General features: G+C 37.2%; 5 protein-coding genes and 2 long non-coding RNA genes across 7 annotated transcripts; 4 read left to right on the forward strand and 3 right to left on the reverse strand.

Annotated features, from left to right (window-relative positions):
* Positions 1-432: 432 nt before the first annotated feature.
* On the reverse strand, positions 433-4,403 carry LOC116179097. The gene is made up of 4 exons (XR_004146955.1): positions 3,914-4,403; positions 3,614-3,856; positions 649-768; positions 433-596 (listed from the first exon to the last, which is right to left on the reverse strand). It is a non-coding gene; the product is annotated as an uncharacterized LOC116179097 (long non-coding RNA).
* A 148-nt stretch (positions 4,404-4,551) lies between these two features.
* Positions 4,552-5,195, forward strand: LOC116179096. Its single transcript, XM_031498806.1, has 3 exons — positions 4,552-4,675; positions 4,730-4,846; positions 4,896-5,195. The coding sequence occupies exons 1-3, from the start codon at positions 4,618-4,620 to the stop codon at positions 5,057-5,059; spliced, it is 339 nt and encodes a 112-aa protein (XP_031354666.1). The 5' UTR covers positions 4,552-4,617; the 3' UTR covers positions 5,060-5,195.
* Positions 5,196-10,799: 5,604 nt separating this feature from the next.
* Positions 10,800-11,397, forward strand: LOC116179233. Its single transcript, XM_031498971.1, has 3 exons — positions 10,800-10,930; positions 10,985-11,101; positions 11,151-11,397. Exons 1-3 carry the CDS (start codon positions 10,873-10,875, stop codon positions 11,312-11,314), a joined length of 339 nt encoding a protein of 112 aa, XP_031354831.1. The 5' UTR covers positions 10,800-10,872; the 3' UTR covers positions 11,315-11,397.
* Positions 11,398-12,853: 1,456 nt separating this feature from the next.
* On the reverse strand, positions 12,854-13,418 carry LOC116177655. The gene is made up of 3 exons (XM_031496678.1): positions 13,309-13,418; positions 13,142-13,261; positions 12,854-13,095 (listed from the first exon to the last, which is right to left on the reverse strand). The coding sequence occupies exons 1-3, from the start codon at positions 13,361-13,363 to the stop codon at positions 12,938-12,940; spliced, it is 333 nt and encodes a 110-aa protein (XP_031352538.1). The 5' UTR covers positions 13,364-13,418; the 3' UTR covers positions 12,854-12,937.
* Positions 13,419-16,445: 3,027 nt separating this feature from the next.
* On the forward strand, positions 16,446-17,072 carry LOC116179068. The gene is made up of 3 exons (XR_004146950.1): positions 16,446-16,599; positions 16,658-16,765; positions 16,820-17,072. It is a non-coding gene; the product is annotated as an uncharacterized LOC116179068 (long non-coding RNA).
* A 4,561-nt stretch (positions 17,073-21,633) lies between these two features.
* Positions 21,634-23,557, forward strand: LOC116178943. The gene is made up of 3 exons (XM_031498608.1): positions 21,634-21,796; positions 22,757-22,951; positions 23,003-23,557. Exons 1-3 carry the CDS (start codon positions 21,742-21,744, stop codon positions 23,161-23,163), a joined length of 411 nt encoding a protein of 136 aa, XP_031354468.1. The 5' UTR covers positions 21,634-21,741; the 3' UTR covers positions 23,164-23,557.
* A 2,266-nt stretch (positions 23,558-25,823) lies between these two features.
* LOC116178278 (thrombin-like enzyme gyroxin B1.4) lies at positions 25,824-27,616 on the reverse strand. The gene is made up of 5 exons (XM_031497736.1): positions 27,406-27,616; positions 27,064-27,356; positions 26,732-27,013; positions 26,480-26,684; positions 25,824-25,894 (listed from the first exon to the last, which is right to left on the reverse strand). The coding sequence occupies exons 1-5, from the start codon at positions 27,494-27,496 to the stop codon at positions 25,824-25,826; spliced, it is 942 nt and encodes a 313-aa protein (XP_031353596.1). The 5' UTR covers positions 27,497-27,616.
* Between the last annotated feature and the right edge of the window lie 274 nt (positions 27,617-27,890).

Genomic DNA, 27,890 nt, shown 5'->3' on the forward strand with positions numbered 1-27,890 from the left:
GGATCCTTTTTTATTACTTGGGGCCTCATTTTGAATATGCTTCTTCTACCACAATTTTTAAATTAATGTGCCAAATTACTGTTTCGATAAGATACACTGCCGTAAACCCAAAACTACCCTTCGTCTTCGTCTGTAATTACTAGATAAGTAGAAAGGGATTAACGTCCGGATTTACAGACGATGGTTAAGACTATCAATGATAAATAAAATACTAGAACATTAGTCACCTTTGATTATAAGGAAGTACCTATTTACCTTTCTAGTATGTTTTAATTGATTAAATTTAGTTATCGTTGACTAAACACTACATTAGCATGAAAATAAAGTTCAATCTCTGATTTGTGGCTGTTCTGTTCAACTTTGAACGAGGCGTTAGATTGGATTCATTGCGAATAGCTAATATTTAAACGTGTCTGCATCACGAAACATGCAAAATGATCATTAGTTTATTAGTAAATAGATTGCAATTAATGCGATCGCTTTATTAGACCTGGGATCTGCTCAGTCGGTATTGCAAAGATCTTTCTTGCACGATGAGCATGAAATGTAAATATCACAAACGTCAGGTTCTCCGCAAGCCTTCTTGATCACTTTGCCTAAGAAATTACGCATTAGCTTCCAGCTTGATGGTAGTAACAAATTACTTACGGGTTTTTGGGTTTCTGAGGGTGTAACACACGTTGTCACGGTGGGGGCAAGGATCTTGGACATGCGTATGATTTTCCGCGCACAATTTTTCATTGCATTGGAGACATTTTATGGTCCGCCCTGTAACCAAAAACATTTAAACAATATATTGGGCAAAGTACTTGCCTGTATTGAAAACTGTGAATAGAACGAGAAATACAAAAATGATTACACGCCTCGTCACCATGGCAATCTTTTGATGAAAACAGTGTCATTATTATTTATACCTTTTGCACCCATTATTTACATTTGATTGGTTATCATCTTTCGACACATTTCACTTGCCCTAATTAGTCGCTATTGGTGCAGATATAGGTACAGTGAATCAACAAATTTCGAAAAAAGCAAAAGCATGTCAATTTATTGGCTGGTTACGGAGTAAATTAGATTAACCCTTCAGTGGGACTAGAGGTAAGATCTAAAATGTAAATAGGGAAAAGGGGTTGCGCGTTTATTCTGTTTATACAGGGTTAGGAAAAATTACCAGAACGGTCCATTATTTCAAAATATACAGGGGTTATCAAAAAATGTCTTGTATAACAGTTGTAGGACTATTTAAAAATCCACATATCTGAGATTGAAATATAAAAGGTCGCAAACAAGATTGTAGCTATATTTGTTTTTAATGGAATCGATCACCTCACCAGGTGCTGTACCACGCCAAATAGGAGTCTCTCACGAAACAGTAGGGCAGTGAGTAGGGCTGAATGTACTCGTAGGTACAAAATTCAAATTCATCAACGGCTCCTTGAAGACGACTTCAACCGACTGATCGAATATTGTGAAACTATGACCGAGTTTGTAAACACAAATCAAATTATGTTGCACAACACTTGTTTTAGTGAAAAGCGTACAATTTTCTTAACGGACGTGGTAACAAACAAAATTGTTGGTTCTGGAGCTATGAAAATCCAGGAATGTTGAGGGAAAGAAAATAATTAATATTGGACTTTTATTCATTAGAGAAGATCTAAACGCTGTGAACTCCATTTAAATCTGCTGGAGGAAACTATATATTCCTATAAATCTGGAAAATCAAACCAATTCGACTGATAACATGATTTTGTAAGGTCTTTCATTTTCAACATGATGGGGTTCCGCCTTATTACCTTCTATCAGTTCGACAGTAGATAAATGTGAGATTTTCTGGCAAATGGATTGGTCGGAAAGGAACAATTGAATCGAGATTTAGAATTTAAGGGCCAAACTTCCGCAAGGTCAGGAGTATAATAGAAACACAGGGGCGGACTGGGTACTTACGGGTCAGGTGGAATTGCATAGGTTACGGGCCATTAAAGTATTAGTGTAGTAAAGAAGGGGGGGGGGGTGCTCTGTGGTGCACCACAAAAACATTTTTTTGCTTCATTTTAGTACTCCTTTTTCGGAAATCAATTACAATACAGTTTTTTTTTAAATTGCAGCTGATAATTAAAAGTAACAAAATATACAATCCACACGAGGTGCGTCGCCTATCACTGTATTTCAGCACTTTCATACTACGACAAAAAATGATAAATTCATTGTAAAACACTTCAATTAAAACAGAATTTTTTAATTTTTTAACAACCTAACATCAACCCCAATTAGAGAAACGTGTCAATAACTTATTAATAGTGCAAGAAACTAAATACAGCACATACTTATAAATTTCCAACGGGCCATTATGACGTACAGGCCAGGTGGCAATCGCCACCCGCCTCCCCGGGCCAGTCCGCCCCACTTCCTAGTCCATAACTTTTGATTGAGACGTCCGATCGAAAAAGTACGAATGGTTTTGGATTCTACGCACCAAAATTAATAAAAAAAAAGTGTTTTCCCGAGAAATTTTGGTGCAGTCGATTTTTGGTAAAAAAGGAAGGTTCACACTGCCTTTTTTTGAGCCCCGAAAAAAATTGTCTCAGATCGACCCGGAAAAAAAATTTTCTTATAGAATGTGGCCTGTAGAATCCATAATTTCAAACAGTTCCAAGATTGGGCTACTAGTTCAAAAGTTACAGCCCTTTGAATTTTTTTCGAAATTGGTTTCTAGTCATAACTTTTGATTGAGAAGTCGATCGAAAAAGTACGAATTGTTTTGGATTCTACGCACCAAAATTAATAAAAAAAAGTGTTTTCCCGAGAAATTTTGGTGCAGTCGATTTTTGGTAAAAAAGGAAGGTTTTGAGCCCGAAAAAAAAAATTGTCTTAGATCGACCCGGAAAAAATGTTGGGGTAGCTCTGCAGTGCACCACAAAAACATTTTTTGCTTCATTTTAAAGTACTCCTTTTTCGGAAATCAATTACAATACAGGTTTTTTTTAAATTGCAGCTGATAATTAAAAGTAACATCATTGTATTTCAGTACTTTCATGCTACGACAAAAAATGATAAATTCATTGTAAAACACTTCAATTAAAACAGAATTTTTTAATTTGTTAACAACCTAACATCAACCCGATTTAGAGAAACGTGTTAATAATTTATTAATAGTGCAAGAAACTAAATACAGCACATACTTATAAATTTCCAACGGGCCATTATGACGTACAGGCCAGGTGGCAATCGCCACCCGCCCCCCCGGGTCAGTCCGCCCCTGGAAACATTCTTATTACCCGGACAAGCGTGGCTAAGAGAAATGTTTGTCAATGCTGTGCAGGTTCAAATTTAGTTTATGCAAATAGGACTCCAACCATTTTATACTTTTACTTTTAAGGGTATCTTCGATGCCCGTTAGAGAGTTGAACTTATTTAATCCATGACCAGAATATAAAATGTCCGGAAATGTAAAGTTCACATCGAGACAGGAGTGTCACAACAGACAAAACCATAACAAACAATACACCAGACATAACTGCAATAGGCAAAATAGGAGTATATAAAATATTCACACGCACATCCCCTAGATCACAACATATAAAAAACCACAAAACTAGGCTAGGGTGAATACTTCGGGTGTGAATTTTCCTGGGACCGTGTTTCCTAGGAGGAAAGTTTTTCTAATCAAGTTCACCGGAACGAATTTTAATTATAAGACAACTGCAGAAGGGGGCACAATGCATAGCGCACACACACTGAGTCTCAGTCATCGGGTCGAGCTTTTCTGAACGTAATCTAATGAACGAGTTTCGGTGCACGCACAGTTTTCTTGGGAAGAATCTTCTGTGGCCGAATCTTTTGGATACGACCTCTCCTACAAAAAATTTTTCTTTTAGGGATTTGCAGGTCGTGAAACAACTTTGAAAGTTACCTACATACGTGTCATTCCTCTGTCCTTTGCTCCCTCTCGAAAAAGCTATATCAAGATGATAATGGGTGCAATAATCATCTTGTAAGTATTAAATTTGTTTTTTTGCCTTGCGTCTCTTTTGATGATGTCTATGGAATTCAAAACACTCTGCTATGCCACTTTCTTAATCCTCGGCATTTTCAAGAACAATTAATTTCATTAACCAAAGCGGTGAGGAGGCTGCATTGATCCTCAGGACCCCAAACTGTTTCCACTTTGCTATCACAATCAGCACAGTCGAATTCTACGATACAGTGCAAACTTTCGTAGATAATGAGCGTTAAGATACCTCGGCCCGTTGAATTATTAAGGAAAACATCCATAAGAGACAGAGCACTCTCACCGTTATTTACACATCAAAAGCATTATTTTCCAGCAGGCTGTAGATGGGATTCGAACGCTGATCTCACGATCACCTTTAAGTATAGGTACATTTTTCAATTTTTCATGATTCAACAATTAATGGGCATCGATAAGCCAGGTAATCTAGACCTAGTTTTCAACATGATCCTACGTACTTACTCAGGAGTGTTTGCCGAAATAATGTCAGAAGATAAGGAGATAGAAGGTAACCAATCAATGGTACGGATTGATTGAAACGTAGTTATTTCATAAGCTCTGGTATAAAAAGGCAATTCGCCCAAAACTTGTAATTAGAAATCGTGATGGCAGCAAGGCATTTATTAATTTTCGCGTGTGCGCTGTTGCTCTGTGTGCAGAACGGTAAGTGTCCGGTGATACCGTAGATACGTAATTTAACATTTTCAATCAATGCAGCGTACAGTCTCTCGTGCTACAAGTGTGAAAAGGAGGCCTGTAAAGCAGAAGTGTCCAAAGAACAATTTTGCACGACGGAAAAAGATGTATGCTATAGTCTGTCGCACCCCAAATCCGGTAAGTACTCCTTTTTGTTCTTCCGTTTTCTTCTAACTCTTTATCACAGGGAATGTAATGGAAAGAGGTTGCAAAACTAAAGATTTCTGCGATATTTACGCATCGTGCAAAACATGTACTTCAGACTTCTGCAATTCGACGCCCACCATTCTGCCGTCTTTCCTTTTAATCGGTGTCTCTGCGCTTGTAGCAGGCAGGTTTTTCCGGGGATGAAGAATTTGAATATGCCATAAGCTAACTAATTTGATGTACTTTTAAGAAACTGAAATAAAACCCTTTTTTTTTACAAAAATGTACTAGTGCTCCGGCTATAACAAATCTCTGAATAAATACGACGGACTCTTATGGATTAAATGTTTCTATTCCATCTACAAATTACGCTATCATTATCTTTCTTATCTATTACGTGAGTTCGAGTATCCTAAACGATTAGAAATAGAATCCCACGTTGTTACATTGCAACCGGCAAAAGTTTGGAGGAACTGGTAAAGAACCACAGATGGCTAAGTAGGTTCTATACGTAGAACGACGTGGACGTAGATAATTTGCAGCAAGCTGATTGTAGACATAGTGATTTTCTTGATCCTTTTTGATCCTAGCACGATTTACTGCATGCTAACTAAATAAATAATGCATGTCTACCTTTTGATGGAAAAACACTAAGAACTGGATGTCATTACTCACACTAATTCAATTCCTTCAAGCGTTTCTATTTTTCCGAATTTTTCGACTCTTGAGTTCGCATCTTCTTTGAATGATTGTACCAATTACTCTGAATCGTTATCGTAATTTTTATTGCAAGCAAATCTACAGATAAATTTTTCAAACTATTGAGATCCTTTAGATATTCTTAGACCTTTTTAGACCGTTCGAATGTATCCCAAATTCTTTTATTTCGGTTCGTAAAATTCTGAACTCCATAGATCTCCTATCTCCTTCTAAAGATTTAGCTTAAATTTGTTCAATGGTTTAGGTTCCTCAGGTGGTTGGGCTCTTCCAATTTGTCGCTGATGGATTCCATTCTTTAGTTTTTTTTTCCATTCTTGTTTTTTAGGTTCTTCAGATTTTTAATATCCTTAGCATGCCAATATTTCATATACGAGTATTCGTGTTGATTACAATATCGTAATTTAAATTCCTCAATTGCGGATAACAATTAGGGACATGCAGGTCATCTGTATGCATTGTAGCTGCATTGCATGTACAATGTACCTTACAGATGGTATTGTAGATTTTGTAGATATTGCAAATGCTGTAGATGGGATGGATATATCGCATTAAAATGGTCGACTCTGTATTTGAAATTGCATTTTAACTGTTTCATAGCGTCAGAGTAAATAAAATGAGTTTAATATTATTGTTATTTATACGTAATAATTTGTCGCTATTATAAAATATAAGCGACAATTAGGTAAGACCGCCATCTATCGATTTTGATGACGAGGGCTCGAACCCTTAAACGCGCGTTTTTTACAAATCCCACGCTTCAAGTATAATCTCACTTGTGGTGAGTTTGAGTCTCACAACTTTCCAGTTTTTAGTGGTACAGAACATCTCCTGACTACCATGCTTCGAAGGGCATGTAGAGCTGGTGGTCCCGACAGTCATACCACGCTTGTCGTTAGGTCACACAGACGGCTGTTGATGCAATCTAAAAACGTGTGTAACCCGGGAGTGCCACCCATATGATAAATAAATAACTTACTTGTGTTATCATAGACTTATTTATAATACATCGCGGAAAACAAAAGAGATCGAAGGAGAGTCACTTCTGTCGGCCCTCATCAAGTGCAACTTTCGAATTTTTTTATATTTTTGTGTCGTCCATTGGTGGTTTCAAGTGGGTTCAAAGCAGGGAGTGTAAATTACATGAGAATAGCTAGCTCAGTATTAGGTATAGTACATACGTTTATCGTTGACGTCATTGTGGGATAAAAATGACACAGAAATTGTAACGAAGGGGTTTTTTTTTTTTTTTTTTTATAATTAAAGAGCTTCGACTGCAAAATAGGCCATTAGCTCTTGTACGGTTAGATTTTTTCAAATAAAGATATGTTTTTGAGGAACGACATTGTATTGCGGACCATTCTTCTTGCCAAGCGGCTTGGAGGACTTGTTTGTAGTGGCTCTTTAAATCACTAAGGGTAGTGTCGTTGATTTCCGCTGCTTCCGGAGAGGCGGATGCTGTTATTGCTGCCCGATCTGCCTTTTCATTCCCTTTGATGCCTACATGGGATGGAATCCAGCAAAACCTTACATTTTTCTTAATCGAAACTGTGTGTGCATACTGAGCCAGTATTTTGTCGCTTATTTCATTGTTGGGGTCGTATTTTTGAATAGATTGTAAGGCACTTAAAGAGTCACACACAATTAAACAGTTTGTAATATTATCTCTTTTAGCTACATAGATAAGAGACTGTAAGATAGCGAAAAGTTCTCCACTGGATTCTGGATTCTGGATTTTCGGAACTTTGTTGATATTAGTTCTTTGAAAGTGAAAGGGGTTTTGTTTACACATTTGGCGCTGTTTGCATAAGTAATCAAGACGCTAATGATATTAAATTTATGTGAAGGATTATTCTTCTCTTGCACGCCAAAATATCTCCGGTTGTCCGTCCGTCCTTGTCTTTCTGTCGATGTCTTACTGCAAAGTGCCATAAAGTTGAAGCTTTGGTAAATAGTTCTTTATATGGGTATAGCTGCTATATAAAAGATTAATGTAATTGCAAGTCTGGTTAGCTATTACTAATTAAAACGTTTTAGATGCTACAATTTGGGTTTACGAAAGGTGAGACAGATCCATATAATTTTTCTATATAAAATACACCTACTATAGAAGCAATTTTAAGTAAACGGTAACAGTGTAACACTAGTATGTTATACATTCAACCATTGTCACGAATTATTTGGTAAAGAATTAAAAGAGCACTATTTTATCTTAGTTCCTATTTCTATTGAGGTTGTTCAATATGTATACCATGCAGATATGGTCTTGGCCTCCGTTGTCGACAATTGTTCCGTAGGTGTCGTGAATGCTTTGTGCTATTGGATTCTCTGTGAATATGTTGCCGATAGAGTGGATAGCGAGGAGTGAGTCGGTGAACATAGCTGTATGTCTCTATGATAGGTCGATTGAATGTAAGGTCGTAAAGATTCCTTATAATTCTCCGGTATATGTAGGTATCCTAGTGCTAGAATTACTGGAAGCAAGTACTGAATAAGTAATTTGTTGACTGAAATTATTGAACATCCGACATTATTACCGTGACTGGATTCCACCATGTAACGGAACCTTATTAAATTTTTCAAGTTTTTGTAGATTTCAAATTATATTCGGGTAGAAGTTGGATTCAGATTCAGGATAGATATAACTACAATTGAGTAATTAATATAAAACAACTGTAAAGTGCAGTGGAATTTGAATTTATTTTATTTTATTTTTTCAATATAGTAATTTTGTTCTTCATAAAGGTGGGTTTATTTACTATCAAGTAGGGGGAACGTGAAGCAGTAATAGAAGGGCTATCACAACCAGTTCTTGGAAAAGTGGTTTATATGTACTATGATCGTCCCTTTAATATATTTCTGTAGGCTCGTATTGATATTAAGTATTGGTTTACTCCATGCAGGGAAAGTAGCAGTTAGTTATCCACTAACTGTGCCCTGTCAGTCTCAATGAGTAAAGACTACAGCTATCACGTTTTGTTTCCGATTAAGGCCATCTGGCGATTTCGTTTTGCAAGAATTCTGGGTTGCCGGTGGTACTTTGATGTGATGAGCAACCCGACTATGCCTGGTTCACGATCTGGTGTTTACGAAGATACCAAAGGAGCCTCGAGATAGGCATTAAGGTGGAATTCTTGAGAAAATAGACCGGTAGAAACGAAAATGGATGTTCCGCCGCTAGCACGAGCACAGTCTGTTATTATTTGATGATATCCTATATAATTTTTTAGGTACTTTCTGTGATTAGTTTCTTGTAAACGGATGACTTCGAGGGCGACGTAGCATATAAGTTGTAATCTTTCTAGGCGCGGGTAAAATCCGTCGCAGTTCTAGTGTTATTGGGGAGGGGGATGCTTGGGAAAAATCAGATAAATGCACAATAATTTATTGTTTTGGTATTTTCCGAGATAAGATTTACTTTGCGTTTCTTGCTAGGTCACTTAGCTAGTGGTATTGGTAAGGGCATATCAGAGGTATTTTGTGATTTTTGCGTCGATTCCTTACTTCTGTTGCTGGATTGGCCACTAAGTGGTTTGATTATTGATTTTCGATGAAAGAAGAGAACTGCTTTGTTGATATGGGTTGAGGGTAGGTTACCCGATGTAGTTGGAACGTTAATTCTTTGGCTTGTAGAAGATAGAAACACTTGCTCACTGCCACTATTTGAGCTCCACAAGACAGCCTAGAGAGATATTCAATACAACGTTTCGTTTCGGTTAAATCATCAACTTTATTTTTTATATGACACGTAACAAAGGTAATACTGTATTAAGTAGCATTTTTTATTCAGAATATACCAACGTACGACATTAAAAAAAAAAGTTTAAGTTAAGTACGGTTTCAGATGTAGGTAAACAAAAATTCCAAAGTTGACTCGACAGCAACTCATTTTTGAACGCATTGTAAGAGGAAAATTTAGTATTGTATATGTCGCAGCCGTTTAATGAAATTGGACATTTCATGAAAAGTCTAGTCATTTATATGAAACTGTGGAACAGTTTACTTTCCAGGACCAAGCGATTGGATTCCCTTCCCATTAGAGATCGATAAATGGTATCCTTATCGATCTAGAAGGGGAAGGGAAATTACCCCACACGTACAAATTTTCAGCGTTTCACTAAATGACTAGGCCTCGGACTAGGCGTTTCGTGAAATGACTGATTTCACTAAAAGACTACGACATATACATAGGAGTGTGTTTAAGGGCAATTGTTTTGGGTTTAGGTTTTCCCGAACATGAATATTCCTTGAATGAGTGAGTGACGAGTGAGCAGGTAGGCTAGGGTGAATACTCCGGGTGTGAATTTTCCTGGGACCGAGTATCCTTGAAGGAGAGTTTTCGGAATCAAATTCATCGGAACGAATTTTAATTATAAGACAACTGCAGAAGGGAGCACAACGCATAGCGCACACACACCGAGTCTCAGTCATCGGGTCGAGCTTTTCTGAACGTAACCTAGAGAACGAGTTTCGATGCACGCAAAGTTTCCTTGGGGAGAATCTTCTTTTGGAGACGACCTCTCCTACAAAAAATATTCTTTAAGGGATTTGCAATTCGTGAAACAACTTTGAAAGTGACATACGTCTCATTACTCAGTGCTTTGCCCACTCACGAAAAAGCTATATCAAGATGATAATGGGTGTAATAGTCATATCTTGTAAGTATTCAATTTATTTTTTTGCCTTGCGTCCCTTTGGATGATGTCTATACGAGTATAATTCAAAACACTCCACTGTGCCACTTTCCTATCCTCGGGATTTTCGTGAACAACTAATTTCAATAACCAAAGTGGCGAAACTGCATTGAACCAATGGTATCCTCAGGACGCCAAACCTTTTCCACTTTAAAATCACAAGTCAGCACAGTCGAGTTCTACGATACAGTGAAAAATTTTGTAGATAATGAGCGTTAAGATATCTCAGTGACCGGTCTGTTGAATTATTAAGAAAAAGATCCATAAGAGACAGTGCACTCTCGCCGTTATCTACACACCAGAAGCATTATTTTCCAGCAGGCTGTAGATTGGACTCGAACGCCGACCTTACGATCACCTTTAAGTATAGGTACATTTTCAATTTTTCATAATTTAATACTTAATGGGGATTGATAAGCCAACTAATCTCGGCCTAATTTTGAACATTATCCTACCTACTCAGGAGTGTTTGCCGAAATAATGATGTCAGAAGATAACGAGATAGAAGGTAACCAATCATTGGTACGGATTGATTGAAACGTAGTTATTTCATAAGCTCTGGTATAAAAAGGCGATTCGCCCAAAACTTGATAATTAGAAATCGTGATGGCAGCAAGGCATTTAATAATTTTCGCGTGTGCGCTGTTGATCTGTGTGCAGAACGGTAAGTGTCCGGGGATACCGTAGATACGTAATTTAACATTTTCAATCAATGCAGCGTACAGTCTCACGTGCTACCAGTGTGAAAAGGATGCCTGTAAAGCAGAATTGTCCAAAGAAAGCAATTGCACGACTGAAAAAGATGTATGCTTTAGTCTGTCGAACCCCAAATCCGGTAAGTACTCCTTTTTGTTCTTCCGTTTCCTTCTAACTCTTTATCACAGGGAATGTAATGGAAAGAGGTTGCAAAACTAAAGATTTCTGTGAAATGTACGCATCGTGCAAAACGTGTACTTCAGACTTCTGCAATTCGACGCCCACCATTCTGCCGTCTTTCCTTTTAATCGGTGTCTCTGCGTTTGTAGCAAGCAGGTTTTTCCGGGAATGAAGAATTTGAATATGCCATAAGCTAACTATTTTGATGTAGGTACTTTTAAGAAACCGAAATAAAACCAATTTTTTTTACAAAAATGTACTAGTGCTCCGGCTATAACAAATCTCTGAATATATACGACGGACTCTTATGGATTAAACCTATCTTAGTGAAATTTTGGTGCAGTCGATTTTTGGTAAAAAAGGAAGGTTATACACTGCCTTTTTTTGAGCCCCGAAAAATAAATTGTCTCAGATCGACCCGAAAAAAAATTTTCTTATAGAATGTGGCCTGTAGAATCCATAAGTTCAAACAGTTCCAATATTGGGCTACTAGTTCAAAAGTTACAGCCCTTTGAATTTTCTTTCGAAATTGGTTTCTAGTCCATAACCTTTGATTGAGAAGTCCGATCGAAAAAGTACGAATTGTTTAGGATTCTACGCACCAAAATTAATAAGAAAAAGTGTTTTCCGGAGAAATTTTGGTGCAGTCGATTTTTGGTAAAAAAGGAAGGTTATACACTGCCTTTTTGTGAGCCCCGAAAAAAAATTGTCTCAGATCGACCCGGAAAAAAAATTTTCCTTATAGAATGTGTGTGTACAAATTACGCTATCATTATCTATCGTATCTATTACGTGGGTTCGCGTATCCTAAACGATTAGAAATAGAATCCCACGTTGTTACATTGCAACCGGCAAAAGTTTGGGGGAACTGGTAAGGAACCACAGATGGGTAAGTAGGTTCTATACGTAGAACGACGTGGATGTACATAATTTGCAGCAAGCTGATTGTAGTTATAGTGATTTTCTTGATCTTTTTTTATCCTAGCACGATTTACTGCATGCTAACTAAATAAGTAATGCATGTCTACCTTTATCCCAAATTCTTTTGGCTGTTTATATCGTCTCGGTTCGTAGTATTCTGAACTCCATAGATCTCCTATTTCCTTCTAAAGATTCAGCTTAAATTTTTTCAATGGCTTAGGTCCCTCAGGTGCTTCGGGCTCTTCCAATTCGTCGCTGATGAATTCCATTTCTTTAGTTCTTTTCCCATTCTTGTTTTTTAGGTTCTTCAGATTTTTAATATCCTTAGCTGTTGATGCGACCTGAAAACTTCTGTACGATATATTCGTGTTGAGATCGTAATTTAAATTCCTCAATTGCGGATAACAATTAGGGACGTGGGCATCTGTATGCATTGTAGCTCCATTGCATGTACAATGTACCTTACAGCTGGTGTTGTAGATTCTGTAGATATTGCAAATGCTGTAGAAGTGTAGATTCCGTGGTTGCAGTGCATTTAGTAAACAAAAAAATTGTGCCAAAACTTCTGAGTAGTGAGCAAAAAAAAACCGCGAATTGCTCAGGCATTTTGGAAACCATGTGACGAGGCATACATTTCTCCAATTAACCATTGAATATTTTTATTCAATGATATGACTCTGAAACCAAGGGCTATTCGTTGCATTGGAAGACTTCCTTCGGCCAGGATGAAAAAATCCAAGATAAGATTCGGGACACTATCCACAAGAACAGGATAGAGGCAAGGACAGTCTGTACTTTAAAAATTTTAATCTTATAGATAACTAATCATTTTAAAATAGGTACATCTATCTATGTACTTGTACTCAGATACGAATCAGAATAACTTCATGGCGATTACGGTTGCTAGACTGATCATTAAAAAAGATGGTAAAATATTCATCGACGAGTTACAGTCGTTAACATTACACGTAGAACACTTTGCATAAATGTCACAAACAGTAGGTGCACCACATGCTCTCCTGAACACGGCTCCTAAAATAAGAAACATTACACCGTGCCCGTGGTTATTCCAGCTAACCTGTTTCTGGATGAAAAATTTGAAAGCAAACATCTTCCATCATGTGGCATTCAATCTTTTCGGTCGTGTTGCCTTTACAATCCAACAAGTCCTTGCAGAGCAAGCAACTTAGGCATGATCCTGTATGACAACGTAATTAGAGAGTATCTAACGGAAAGGGCTCATACCTGTTCCTACTATGAATAATAAGAGACCTACGGGAAGTAGAGGTCGTAAATGCATGATGCTAACAGTTGGCGATCTATCTCATGGACTAATCAAGTAGGATAGAAGTATGTGTTTTTTCGATTATCTGTTAGGTAATGATAAGACTAAAATCGCGCTGATGGATTTTTCCCCCACCATCAGTTGAATTTCGTCAAGGGTTCACATACTCCCATTGCTGGTATACAACGCTCCCGAGTGTTAACACAGTCATCAATTAGGTTCCCTCGAGTGATTCCACATTTTAAATTTTAATACAGCCATCAATTGGACTTTTGTGCAACATTAACTTTCAGGGTGGGCCAAACGCATTAAAAACATATCGATTTGGATGGCACTATTAGATTGAAAAAAATCAAACGATCTCTGTGACCCAAACTAACTTTAACTTTATTCCCTCAAAAAAACGATACGTTAAATTAACTAAATTAACTAAAGATACAGTTTTCCGACCGCAAGGACATTGATGAATAATCAACACAAAAGTCAAGCATGCTCTTCTGGCACGGATGAATCTGGAATCAATTTGATTTGGCACCCTTCAGTTTAGTCTTCAAATTCAAAATAATATACACTTTGTCCAAGATAGGGGTATCTATCGTGGAAATCTCGGAAACCATAAATGATACGACTATGGTCACATTAGGGAAAAGTTGCGCAATTTAAAGAGTTATTATTACGGTGTAAAGTAAACCAGAAAAATTTCCGATTATTTCCGAAGATATCCCAGAAAAATCGTCTTCGAAAATCGTATACAATGCTATTATACAGACTTTTATGACCGACGCCGACGGATCAAAAAAAGAGGAATCAGGTATCGTGTTATTGGAGAATTGCGTCTTTACCGACATAGCTTTATGTAGGTATATTAAGAGCATTTAGGGCAGTACTACTCAGTGCTCAGGTGACTCACTGACAATGCGCTTCCTGGGCTGCTGGGTATTCTTTATTGTCTACTGTTAAAAATTCAGTTTTTTAGTTGAGTACGTTCATTCACGACTAAATCTTTAATAATTTTTTTACAGTGGTTCTTGCGCGCATTTGTCGCTGTTTTAAACCTTCAGGGTTAAAATCGTCAAAATCTGAAAAGAAAACGGAAGTTCCAGCCCTTTGAATTTTCTTTCGATCGAAAAAGTACGAATTGTTTTGGATTCTACGCACCAAAATTAATAAGAAAAAGTGTTTTCCCGAGAAATTTTGGTGCAGTCGATTTTTGGTAAAAAAAGAAGGTTATACACTGCCTTTTTTTGAGCCCCGAAAAAAAAATTGTCTCAGATCGACCCGGAAAAAAATTTTCTTATAGAATGTGGCCCGTAGAATCCATAATTTCAAACAGTTCCAAGATTGGGCTACTAGTTCAAAAGTTACAGCCCTTTGAATTTTCTTTCGAAATTGGTTTCTAGTCCATAACTTTTGATTGAGAAATCCGATCGAAAAAGTACGAATTGTTTTGGATTCTACGCACCAAAATTAATAAGAAAAAGTGTTTTCCCGAGAAATTTTGGTGCAGTCGATTTTTGGTAAAAAAAGAAGGTTATACACTGCCTTTTTTTGAGCCCCGAAAAAAAAATTGTCTCAGATCGACCCGGAAAAAAATTTTCTTATAGAATGTGGCCCGTAGAATCCATAATTTCAAACAGTTCCAAGATTGGGCTACTAGTTCAAAAGTTACAGCCCTTTGAATTTTCTTTCGAAATTGGTTTCTAGTCCATAACTTTTGATTGAGAAATCCGATCGAAAAAGTACGAATTGTTTTGGATTCTACGCACCAAAATTAATAAGAAAAAGTGTTTTCCCGAGAAATTTTGGTGCAGTCGATTTTTGGTAAACTGGTCCTTCAGGGTTAAAATCGTCAAAATCTGAAAAGAAAACGAAAATTCCTCGGTTTTTAGTATATTTGACTATGTTGCGTTCGCCGCACGAGGTCGAAAACTTGAATTATACATTGGGTTAACAACATAAGCGATCCCACAAAAAACAGAACTACCGGATTTGACGCTTGGTACCCCCCATTTTTAGAAACAAAGTTACTGGACTATATGGCTATAGCGAATATAGTGAAATTATTATTATTATTATTATCCCTCTCTTGTTTTGGGCCCTCAACAGGCATGCGCCCAATTACAGAGTGACCCGCATAATGCTATTTAGAGGTGCCTCTGCAGAAGGTCTTAAGATGGTCTATACTACTCCGGTATTTACCTTACGAATTAGGAAAACTGCAGGAAAACCTAATTCGGAGTAGCTGGTAGAATGCTCGGAACTGGCCTAAGGTTAATTTCCATCTCCGCCACAGATGAAAAATTCACCTCAACCCAGGTTCGAACACCCGACCTTCGGATTTATAACCCAATGCTCTTACCACTGAGCCATAAATCCGAAATTCACGCAATTCAAGTGCTGAGAGCGCAATAGCAAATTAACCGACTGACTAGGCCAAATCAGGTGAGCAGTTTCCTTTCTTTTATAGCACCTCCACCAGCACTTGCATTTTCTTTTACTCATCGGTAGGAAATTAAAAGAATGGCTTTATAAATACTGGATAGTTCAAGACACAGGTTTCTTGGGAGAACGAAGATGCAAGTGGGATGCTTCTTGAATACAACCATGCATATTAACCTTGAAGGTAGGTAAGTATGTAAAATATGCTTCATGATTACGGTACAGGAACCAAACTAGGACATGCTAACGCTTATGCTAAACAGGTGATATAGACAAAGTTATTAAATTATGGTATGTTATACAGATAACAAGTCACATTGCTACATACGTTTCGATTATTGCGATATTAATTTGCCCTTGTATACCTGGGGAAATTTATGAAAAGTGAGAGATCCTAGAGCCGGCATTTATCGACTTGTTTAACAAGAATGCAATGCTCGAGGTAAAATTTTCCCTTATTCCATATTCTAGGAGGCACTTACCTCAACATGTTGCAGTTGCTTAGTTGTTTTAGATTTATTCAGCTTATGGAAGACTATTTTAAGAACTTTATGGGGGGTTCCGAGATTAACGGAAACATGTAAATTCGCCTTCATTCTTATAACCTTGCAAATAGTGTGTACACGTATATCATGTGTACCTAATGATAAGGTGTATCATCCCATTTTTTATTCCCCTGTTATAATAAACTGTAATACAAGAGATTACTTCTGTCAGTTGCAATTGTGAGATAGCTACGTTAGCAATAATGGTGTCTTTACGTTTTCACTTGATATTGCTGTTTGTTGTATTATTCGCAGTATGGCAAATTGGTAAACCGTCGACTACACTTTCCTTTAGTTTAGATTAATTTCTATCCATTTATTTTAGTTGATTCTTTACAATGCTACAAGTGTGAATCTGAATGTGCAGGAAAGAATGAAACGACCAACTGTACCGAGGATCAAACCCTATGCATGGTTATAAAAAACGATAGCGGTAAAACCCTTAAGATTTACTGAGACACTCACCATTTCTTTTTACTAATTATAGGGGCTATTCAAAAACAGTCGTGTGCTAAAAATGACGAGTGTGGCAATACAACAGGGTGTACTACCTGCGACAAGGATTTGTGCAACTTCTCGCCATCCTTTGGGCCATCTCTTTACATAATTGGAATTGCAACCATGTTAGTGGTCAGCATGTTTACAAATTAGTTTTTAGACTATAACAATTTACACGTTGTATTATTATCTATAATGTAGATGCTGTGTTCGTAATTAATTAAATATTTTTCCGTTCAACAGTCGGCAACGTCCGTAGTTAATATTTGCAATCAACTTAGATAAAGCTATCTTATCTTCCTTTGAGAATTTCCATGAAAACAAACTAATTGGAATAGCAACGTGATAATCGACTTGAATCCACATGGTTCGATTTACGTCATTGGTACCAATTAAGACACCCTCAAAAAGGCACCTAGCGTTTTTTTGCTGAGTAATAATGAGGAATCTAATGTGAATTAATAGAGATAATGGTAAAGGCGCAGAGCTTGAATTTTTACCAAATAATTAGTTCGAATTTTGATATTTTCTTGGAAAATGTGCCGCTAATTTTACGTAACCTATATGGTTTCTAATTAATTTCCATGACTGTAAATATTCTTCCAATATCTGGGATTTGCGGTAGCAATGCAAAATAGCAAGCATTCCAGCTTGGGAAAGCACTACAAATGATTGCTTCCTTTTTTGGTGATGTGCGAAAATATTTACAAAAACGTTCAAAACACGAGAGAAGACTTTTGTTAGTATTTCCGGCAACTAACCTATTCAGCCATGACTCGAACTAATGTACACAAGAAAGTGGGATTATCCTATCTCTGCTTCTTCAAAAAACTTGATAAATAGTAGGATTTTTCCTAGTTTGCGCGCAAGTCGTTGATGTATTATGACGTCATCACTAAGTATGTTGACATAGTATCAGTATCATGCGCAATCAATGGAAGAGAATACGTATGTAGGCAGCTATATAGACAGTGCTGCATTGTGCGTAGGATATAGGTACCCATTACATTAACAACTTCTACTGACCCAATGGTAAAAAAATTTCGGTGGTTATTTGTAACATGTTACCTATGTCACGATGTTTTACAAGACATTATTATTTAGACGTAATAACGACGCCCGCAGTACTTAGCATCAGAAGTTGAGAAGCGACTGCAATCTTGACTTACCCCATACTCACCAGCAGAGCCACCTTTACTTTCGTGCCAAACGTCTCGCGGCACTTTCGAATCTGGGTAGCAGTAGCAGAAAGGAAATTGAATAAAAGCTCATAATTTTGTGCGTATGAAAAGACGAAAATATCTTAAATATATTATGCACACAACCAGGCCACATCAGGGAAACCTTCTTCTGGACAAAAACCATGGCATAGCATAGCCCACGCAGATACACGAACAAAATTAACAAAGACAATAAAAGAAAATCCACAAAACATTCAAATTGTGTAACAATAGAAATCACCTCACGAATTGCAACATTCTAGGAACGCCATATTTTTTTCTAAAAACATCAACGTGCATCGTTTCAGCTGGTGTGGAACCTCGCAAGAGCAATACACTTTCGACAAAGTTATTCCCCGATCTTGCTGTTTTCGTCCTGGTAAAAATCAAAATGGAAGACGCATTCCTTTCGGATTTCTCCGTTCACTGACCATTTTGATGACTTCAAACCTTGAGGTTGATATCTGAATAAACCGGAAAACATGAATCTGAATCATCAGTTACAAAAACATTCTTCACATGAATCATCTTCCAAATTAATTATTATTATTAATGGAGCTACATCTTCTCGATTAAACTTCGCACTTCCCTGTATAACCAATCTAAAATAATTTCTGCGATATGCTCTACAGTGCACATATCAGGTGGAACTGCATAAATGGATTGTTTCCATATATCTAAGCAATTTAAATTTCTCTGCCATAACCTTTCTCGCCAATGTGTCGGATATAATGTTGTTTGCAAATTCCCCATATTCCCCAACCGTAGTACGAATGTTCATTTTCTAATGCTATTTCATAAGCAACGGAATCGTTTTTAAGGTTTGCAACAATCTCCATCAATTCTACTTTTCATGCATCATTTGGAAATTCAACATTTTTATTCTGCACAGTACTGTAGGAGGTACTGTCAATCTTTTTCTTGTTAGAAAAATTAAAATTAGGTTCCATTTGACACACAGACGCTTACTTTATTACTTGTTCAATATTTAACTTTTCTCCCACAATAGAATAGTGCTTTATCTTCCCTCTAACAGCATTGCTGTGGTCCGACACTTTCCTTGCCCTATGCATCTACTCCCTTCTCAAAGTATTCACATTGGAGTTTTCACTGTCATCGCCACATACTCCCTTTGCTTGTTGTCTCCTATCTTCTTCAAAAATTTCATGAAAATTGCAATGAAATTGGAGTGCCGGTTACTATTTGGGGTAATGTGGTAGGTTACGAAATGAGACCGGCAGATAAAGCGGTGAGTGGCCTGAATCTTTGTGTACACCTTTTATTAGTGCCTTAATTATCGACTATCGGAAATATCTGTATTAATCGCACCAGATAAAATGTTTCATTTGCCTATTATATGCCAATAATATCTGTCATATGGGAACTATACAGCAATCTATGACGCCTGAGGGCATAATGAGATAGCATAATGGATTGTCATCTCATTATGTCCTCAAACGGCCTGTCAAACATATTGATGGAGTTATATTATGTAATAAAGAAAGATGCTACTTACTTGATTCGTACCAAGCACTTTAATGTTGGGCAAACAAAGATTTGTATATTATTTGGAATTAGGAAAACTAAAATTTTGTATGCGCCTCAGGCATTACTCGATATTTACCCCCGGCGACTTACAATCCCTCGGGCCTGGAGCTCTCGGGCTCTGTCGTCCTCGGTATAAATATCGCTTTAATGCCCTTAATATACACATAACAGCTATATTATAAGGCTCAAAAGACACGGTTCTTAGCAAATATCTCGCTTGCAATTTTCCTAAGTTCAAATAAAAAATCTTGCGTTAAAAATTACAATTAAATATTTTATTTACGCTTCATACGAAGCTATTACAACAAAATGTATTTGACGTCGCACAATAAAATAGTAATATTTGCGGAAACCCGATCTTCGTGACTTTGTAGTATTATCACAGACAACATAGTATATGTTGTCTGTGGTATTATTAAACTTTCAGCGAGCGTGATATTTCCTCCTAAAAACTGCAATAGGCATGAGTATCTGTATTCATTCATTCAATCCAGTAAGTCGGCAGTGTGGTATGCAACAAATATCCACTTCTCTCTTGCAAGGGATAATTTTATTGCTTTGATTAATTTATGCTTAAAGGGTGTATCAGCGACCCTGTATATGCATTAATACAAAATTTCTTCTCCTGTTCGATTTTAAATTACATATTTTGCAGTGTATATTCTTCCGTACTATACCGCTACAAAAGCACAAAAGAGGTGGCTCTTCTGTAGCGCAACACATTTTTTTAATTTTCATTGGTTAATTATGCATAAAAGGTGGATCAGTAACCCTGTATACAAGAATATAAGAATTAAATCCCTACCCAATTTTAAGTTCCCTTGTCCCTCTCAATGCAAGAAGTCTTCCTTCTGTTGTGCATCAAAGCAACTCTGTATAAGCGACACCTTTTTGGAGAGACTGAGTTCGTAGTTGCCAGACTACCCGAGACTCGCAGCAGATCCTGCAGAACTTTCGACATCTTCTTCGCATCGATGTTTGAACGATTTTTAGCGACCTGCTTTGCGCGTGCCACGTTTCTGGAAGACGACGTTTCTCTTATTCGTCCCCAATCTATTTAAGAGAACCAGTAAGTCGCCATCCTCTAAAATTATCAGGGCGTTTTGAAAGGAAGAGTGCTGTTTTTACGATGGTAGTCTGCATCCTCTTAGCTTGTCTTGTTTCTATACCCTTTTTTTTTCGAAACGGGAACGGAAGAACGCCGCTTGTTGCTTTCATTTGTCAGAAACTTCTCCTGGGACACCACTATTTGTGTAGATCTTTCAAAAATAATGTCACTCCATGACAAGGTAGCACATTATTTACGAAAAATTGAAAAAAGTCAAGGTTTTTCGACCACTCGGCTAGCAGAGATCTTTGGAAGTTGAAAGATTGGTTTTACACTACTATCATACATCCTAACAACACAAAAAAAATCAGATTTGTTTCATTTTTTGCGATATTTGATTTTGTTTGTCTTATTTGAGTGGCCTAGGGATGTAAGGTTTGATATAAAAAAAACTGCGATTGTTTCTCCTCACTTTAATATTGCTTCATCCACAAGAAATCTGCATAGTTCTAAGTTCACCTGTTACTTGGAAATGGTCCCAAACTGTTTGGATGTCATAGTGTAACCAATTCACTTCATGACCAATTCAAGGTGAGCGCAATATTTTGAAAAAAGGCGTAACCTACCCTCACGTGCAGATCAGCGTTGGGTTGGCAGCCCGTCTTGATTAATTTTATACAAATTCGCAGTTTCTTTTCATAAAAGCAAGAAATTGGGAAATTAAGGTTATCACTTAGACCCGTGTATCACTCGTTTAATTGCGGAATGGATAAACTATTTGTCAATCAAATTTCGCCCTAAATGGCTCATACAGGTAAATAATATAGCATATAGCAAAAAAAAAGGGTGGGTACTGTGAACACAATTCGATTTATTAGGTGTAAACTGTAATAGTAGTTGGTAGGAATCTATTTTTAAAAAATCTAATCTAGGATGACGCTTACTGAAAGGCGAAATCCCCACCATTTCTGGATGTTTGTGAAAATATCCATTCCATTCGATTCGTTAGCTAACGCCTAACGCTTAATATAACAGTAGAATCTCACCAGTCGTGTCTTTAACGCTTACTCTTTCGTAATTACCAAACTAGCAAAGATGAATCCCAGTGTTATTTGTGGAATTTTGTCGTTCTTCTGCGTAGTCCAATTGGGTAAGAATATTAGTTATATCATACCATTTTATTATAATTTGTTGATTTCGTCACTGAATTTATCACGGAAGGTTAACCAACAATTTGGCAGTAGAATGAGTTTATTTATATTTCCTTCATCAGACGCCATAAATAAATTTGAATTTTTTGTTAGTTGACCCAGATTGTGATATTTCCCAAATTTGTGTGCCCTGACTCTATTTAACCACCTAAACTTGAAAACTAAAGTTTGGATTTGTGCAAAATTTTTTTAATTAAGAACCAATACGTACTTTAAGAAACATCCCTTACGTAGGCAGTCAATAACCATGCCTTTATAGAGATAAAAATCGATGAAACGCAGTCTTGTCGTCACCAGGATGGCGCGTTCTATTACGAAATGTTACGCCTGAATTTTTTAATTAACCGGCTTTTGTGTGCGTATATCCTATTTATATCTCAATGGCAGGCCCATTAGAATTATTAATTTGCATTTAACTATCTTTGTGTGTTTAAAGAGCGATTTAACAATTACAATTTTTGCCATTGGTTCTGTCCATTAGAGCTTGAAAAAAATAAAACTGTAATAAGCGTTAATTTGTTTTAATTATAAAACGTGACTGTACACTGGAGACGAAAAAGCTCTTCTGGATACTTTACGGAGTCTATGGCTAAACTTATCAAGGTGAAACTGCTAGAAATACTTAATTAAGGAAGGCATTTTATCTAATAACCTTATAAATGTTAGGAATTTTAATCGTCCCACTGGGTGATCCATGGCTGACCCTGATGTGACGTGGGTATTTACTATTATATCATGGGGAAATGATAGACCGCCTTGTACTTCAAACACGTAGCTTAATAGCAATTATAAGTACAAGGATAACAACTACCTCATTAGAAAAATGATTTATTTATTTCGGAGGCCTCTTTAAGGTGCACTGCAATTGATTACATAATGATCGCGTGCTAATATTTCAGGTTACACAAAACAGTGTTATTCATGCGCCGGTACCCCCATCGACATGCCCCACATCCCGAATTTGCCACCCCAAATTAAGGTCATGAGCAAGGCTTGTTCTGACCCAATTAAAATCAACGAACTGTCCAATGCCAAAGTAAACTGCGACGATGGAATCTCCCAATGCACGAAAATGGAGATGAAAGTGGGCGATAGTAAGTGTTAACAATTATTGGGCGTAATTTTATAAATCGTGTTAATTGCAGTTGAGATTGTGATGCGTGGATGTCTTCCTCCTGAAGGATGTGCTGTCTTCAAGGATTGCCACACCTGCACTGGAGACCTTTGTAATTCGTCGGCTGTTATTCTACCATCACTCTTGTTTGTTACCTTTGTTAGTTTATTAGTTGCGAAAGTGAACTGGTAATTCTTATTATTATTAAGTCTTTATGTAGGTACTTAAACCTTGCTTTTTTTGTTAAATGTACATCACTAGCGTTCATGATGTTTTAATATATAAGAAGCATTATTCATATACCATTGTGAGATCTAGTCGCTTACAGTTTTACCATATTTTCGGGAGAGCTTTTATGTAATTAAGTGAACTTGACGTTGCCATTTTAAATGTGCCTTCACAGTGCGGTGTCTTAAACTTTTTTTGTATATACATAAGTAATAGTTTGTACAGTAATTTGTATACACTTTCATATTCCAGTATCTTGTAGTTTCATATTTAACTACTACAAATAAACGGGTGTCTACATTAGAAACATTAAAATCTGTGTATAATTTTACGTAATGGGATAAATAATAAATGTTTTGTAAGATGTGTTTGATATGATGATGGATCGTCAAGGTGTGCCTCTGTATCGATTCATTTATTCCCCTTCCCCCACTTACGCAAGAACATTTACTCCCATTGATGCAATCACGGTTATTAATAATAATCTTTGATACAAGAAGTTAGTATACGAGAAAAATTCGTTGGTAAACAAAAGTTCCAACAGCAGGGCCACCCAATTTTGTTGCATTTGAAGGAAACACTGTGCTAATTGCTAAAGCCTGTTCTAGTAATTTCATTATCGTAGGACTTCCGCAATTTATCTACCCACACTTTGTTGTTTTAAATGGAATAGCCCACTTTTTATCGATTTTGTTTAAATATGCCAAAGCCGGACTAAAAAGATTAACAGGGCGCATTTTCCTTGAAGTCCCCGCCTTAGAAACGGGCGCATATGATCTGCAGTATGAGTGAATATAGCTGTAGGTTTATCAAAGTAAAATATGTGATCAATCAGAAATCCAGCCCCCCCCCGAATGAATTCTTATTACCGTGGGCATCAACATTTCTACTGTGAAAATTCAAACATTAAACTTATTTTACCCAAACTCGTCAGGAAACCTTCATGTTCATGCCTGCTTTATGCATTGAACAAAAATACTACATTCGACGCTTTATGTCAGTAAATTTTAGTTTCCTAACAGAAGCAGATCAGACTACGTTTCCTGCCGCCTCGCACTTTACCGACCGCACCTGTCACTTTATCGGCCGCACCTGTCATACTGATAATAGTTATTTGTGTACCAAGGCCGTAAAAGTGACCTTTTTTGGCCGAAGCTGCAGTTCTGCAATTGCAATTCAGATGAGGCCTAATAAATCACTTTTGGCCAAGGTGCACACAACATTTTTTAGGCGATCATCAAAAAAGAATTCAAAAATTTGTTCATAAACATATTTTTTCTGAAAATCATAGTTATCTTAGACAATTAAATGTCGTATGTAATTATAATTAGCATCTTTGCGTGTGTTTTGTGCGTATCAAAATGGGTGATAGCGACAGTTCAGATACCCCAAATGAAATTTTGAAAGCTGCAAGCGTTGCGACCCTAAGTCATATATGATATAAGAGCTGGCGTTTGAGAGTAAAAGTACAATCGCACAAGATTTTAATAATGTCAAATGCAATATTCGTAACTGCGGCCTCCAAGACCTTATAATTAACATGCTGTACAATTATTAGAAACCTGATTGATTACCTACTCTTTGATGGTAGGTATAGGTAGCTACTTGTGTTCTCGGTTAATTGCTGGTGATTCTTCGTATAATAATGTAAGCAATAACATCTTCCTCATGTTTTTGTTCTACACTTCAAAAAGGTCTGCAAGCAGCAAAGATTGAAACGTCAAACTATAATTTTAAATGTGAACATTGTGATTATGCAAAATAGTGTGAAACATTCCTATAGGTACAAGTCCGAAAATGAAAAAAACGAACGTGGATGGCCTAATCCTTGATGGGACTAGACCAGATAGACGCTTTGTATCAAACAGATTACTGTTTCTCACACATCAGTTTCAAATAAGTACAGTTTGACAGATGTGTACAATAATAAAGTAACGTTTGACAGAAGCGTACAATAAAGTGAGACTTTATGGCCGCAAAAGCCACCACAAAATCAACGTTTTTATGATGATAGCCTAAAAATATCTATAATGACTCATGTCATCACTGACAGATTGGCTTTAATCAAAAGTTGTATGTAATAATTGAAATTTTATATCAAGATACGATTTCGGGTCAAATTTAATACAAAACTCGAAACCACGTTCGTAACTACCCGAAACCAGACTGTGATTGATCTCAGTCTAGCATCATCGAGTACCTCTGACCACATTACGAACTGGTAACACTCCACAAACGACTACGCCAGATCATAAATGGTGAGCAGAGAAATAAAAGATGGTGTGATACAAAACGTTCTTCGGGGATCTTATGATCTCCTCGGGTATTGGTTGTCGATGTAAAACAAATCGAGCACCCATTATAATCTTGTACGTTTATATCTGATTTGATTGAATGTGTTGATTTAGAAACAATTTTTACAATACTGTGACAGATGATTCGCGAGGAAGCAAAGAGGAACCTATGACTTGAAACAATTGTTGCAATGTAAATTTACTTATGGCCCATTTTAAATAACTCACCTCCTTTAAAAAACATCCTGTATGTGGCTTAACTGCACCACGGCGTAACGAATGTCGTATGAGACTGCACTGCGGACCTGCTGAATATCAGAGCAGTGCAAATCAGCATTGGCGACGAAATACTAAGGTGCACAGTAGTGAGAGGATGCCATCACCAGTTGTGTGGATCTTAACTGCAAACAGCCGTAAATGTCAATTAATTGTCAAAGTCGGCCATATTGAGAAGCCTAATTGGGCCCCAACAAGCGTACGTTATATGTATGTAATCCTCCTTCCCTTAGTATTTTATTTCAATGATGTAGACTGGTCCAGCTCTTAGAATCACAGAAGAATAGTGTATAGGGAACACTCCTTATTTTCTTATCCATAACATTAAAAAACTATTACAATCTCCAATGACAGCAGGGCTGCCCTGCAGAGACTTAGTCACTGTAAAATTACCTTGGCGAGGACACAAAAGCGCAGTAGCGTCGTCTTGTGAAGCGAAAAGAAATGATTATTGTGTAGATCGAATGAAACAGCACGGGAAACGCTGTACTAAACGTATGTAGTGTAGACGGTAGCTAGTAAAAAGATAACCTCGTACAACAAAATCACATCATGACGAGCCTTTTGTATTTACTCAGAGACTTGCTATAACTATTTACTGCATTCGGAAAAATTCAAACTTATCTGTATCGCCCCTCAATGATCGCAATACTTCAAATAATCTCATAAATAATATATTAGCATTAAGAAAATTATAATTAAACATAGACCGCATGAGAATCCGTAACTAGACGAATAACCCCATTCTTCATTTGCGACTTGGACACGTCCCAAAAGAATTTTCCGTGTCCAAGCCAAGTGATAACTTAAGTCGACCACAATGGTTGGTTCATCGTCATTTGCGATGTAAGATACTATTCCCTGGATTCGTCCATTGCATATTGAAGGAAAACCGATACTTTTGTTCCTAATCGCCTGAAAAATTTCGTCAGCAAAACCTCGTTAGGCCACATGCTCCGCACCTTATTGTTACCAATAGGTTCTGTTACACTTACACAGTAATTCTCTTTGTGTAGATGAGATATCAGGGGTTTATTTAATGCACGCAATTCATCAAAGCAACTTTGATAATTGGCGGAGTATGATCTTGCTGCGATTGCAACAATCTTGTCTACATCGTCGTCAGTGTTTCGAATCTTTCGAAGAATGCACCGTAGTGCTATACATTCAGTGTTTTCATTCAAGGGGCGGCGTGGAAGGGTAGCAGGTTGTACGGTGTCAGTCATCCGAAAGGGATGATCTACCTACAAATGGTCAAACAAATCTCACGAATCTTGCTCAGTTGTCTACTTACCATAATCAATGCAATGCTACATTCATCCCTCACTTTGCAGTCGGTAGGCGTGTGGATCTCATATATCATTCGTCGCTGGCCTTCGCCACTTATCTGAATGTATTCTGCGCCAGCGTATATTAAGTAGTTTTTTATGTTGAGATCGTCGACGAAGCAATTCCACGCTGTCAACGTCCAAAGGGGGTGAATTAAAATGCCCCCACACATAAACTCCGCTTCATTCTCAGTTGTGTTTTTAAATTTGATAAGCGCCGTCAGAAAATTGAATTCGTACAATGAAATCACTGGAACATCTGGAACAGATCGTATGTATCGTGCGGAGTAGCCTAATGTGTCGGCTACCGTATAGCGCTATTGCAAAACCACAGCGAAGAAACGACGAAAGTGACAGAAATAGCAATGACATTGCCTCGGTAGATTTCCACAATGTCATTGGCCGTTTTCACCAGGCGTTAACGTTTTCACGATCACGCTTCCCACATGTTCTCTTCTAACACCGAAGCATTCTTTTAAATTAGAATCTGCCTAGGTCGTTGCACTTCAAATTTGAAGCTTAACGTCAAAAGTTACGCTATGCCTACCCCGCTCCTTGTGTGTAGTCGACGACATGCGCTTATATTGTGTACAGTGTTTCAAAATTCGGACTACTATTACATCAATCACTTTTTCTCGCAATACTGGAGGATATAAGTTGGATTTTTATGATTACGTGAATTGACTGTCATGTGCTTAACCATGCTGTTACTTACGACGTATGTTCTAGATTTCGAAGTTGAATAGCCTTCTTATTAATTAGAGGGGCAAGTACATGTGATTAACATTTAGGG

Source organism: Photinus pyralis, unplaced genomic scaffold (genome assembly GCF_008802855.1).
Source record: "Photinus pyralis isolate 1611_PpyrPB1 unplaced genomic scaffold, Ppyr1.3 Ppyr1.4_LG8, whole genome shotgun sequence".
NCBI lineage: Eukaryota > Metazoa > Arthropoda > Insecta > Coleoptera > Lampyridae > Photinus > Photinus pyralis.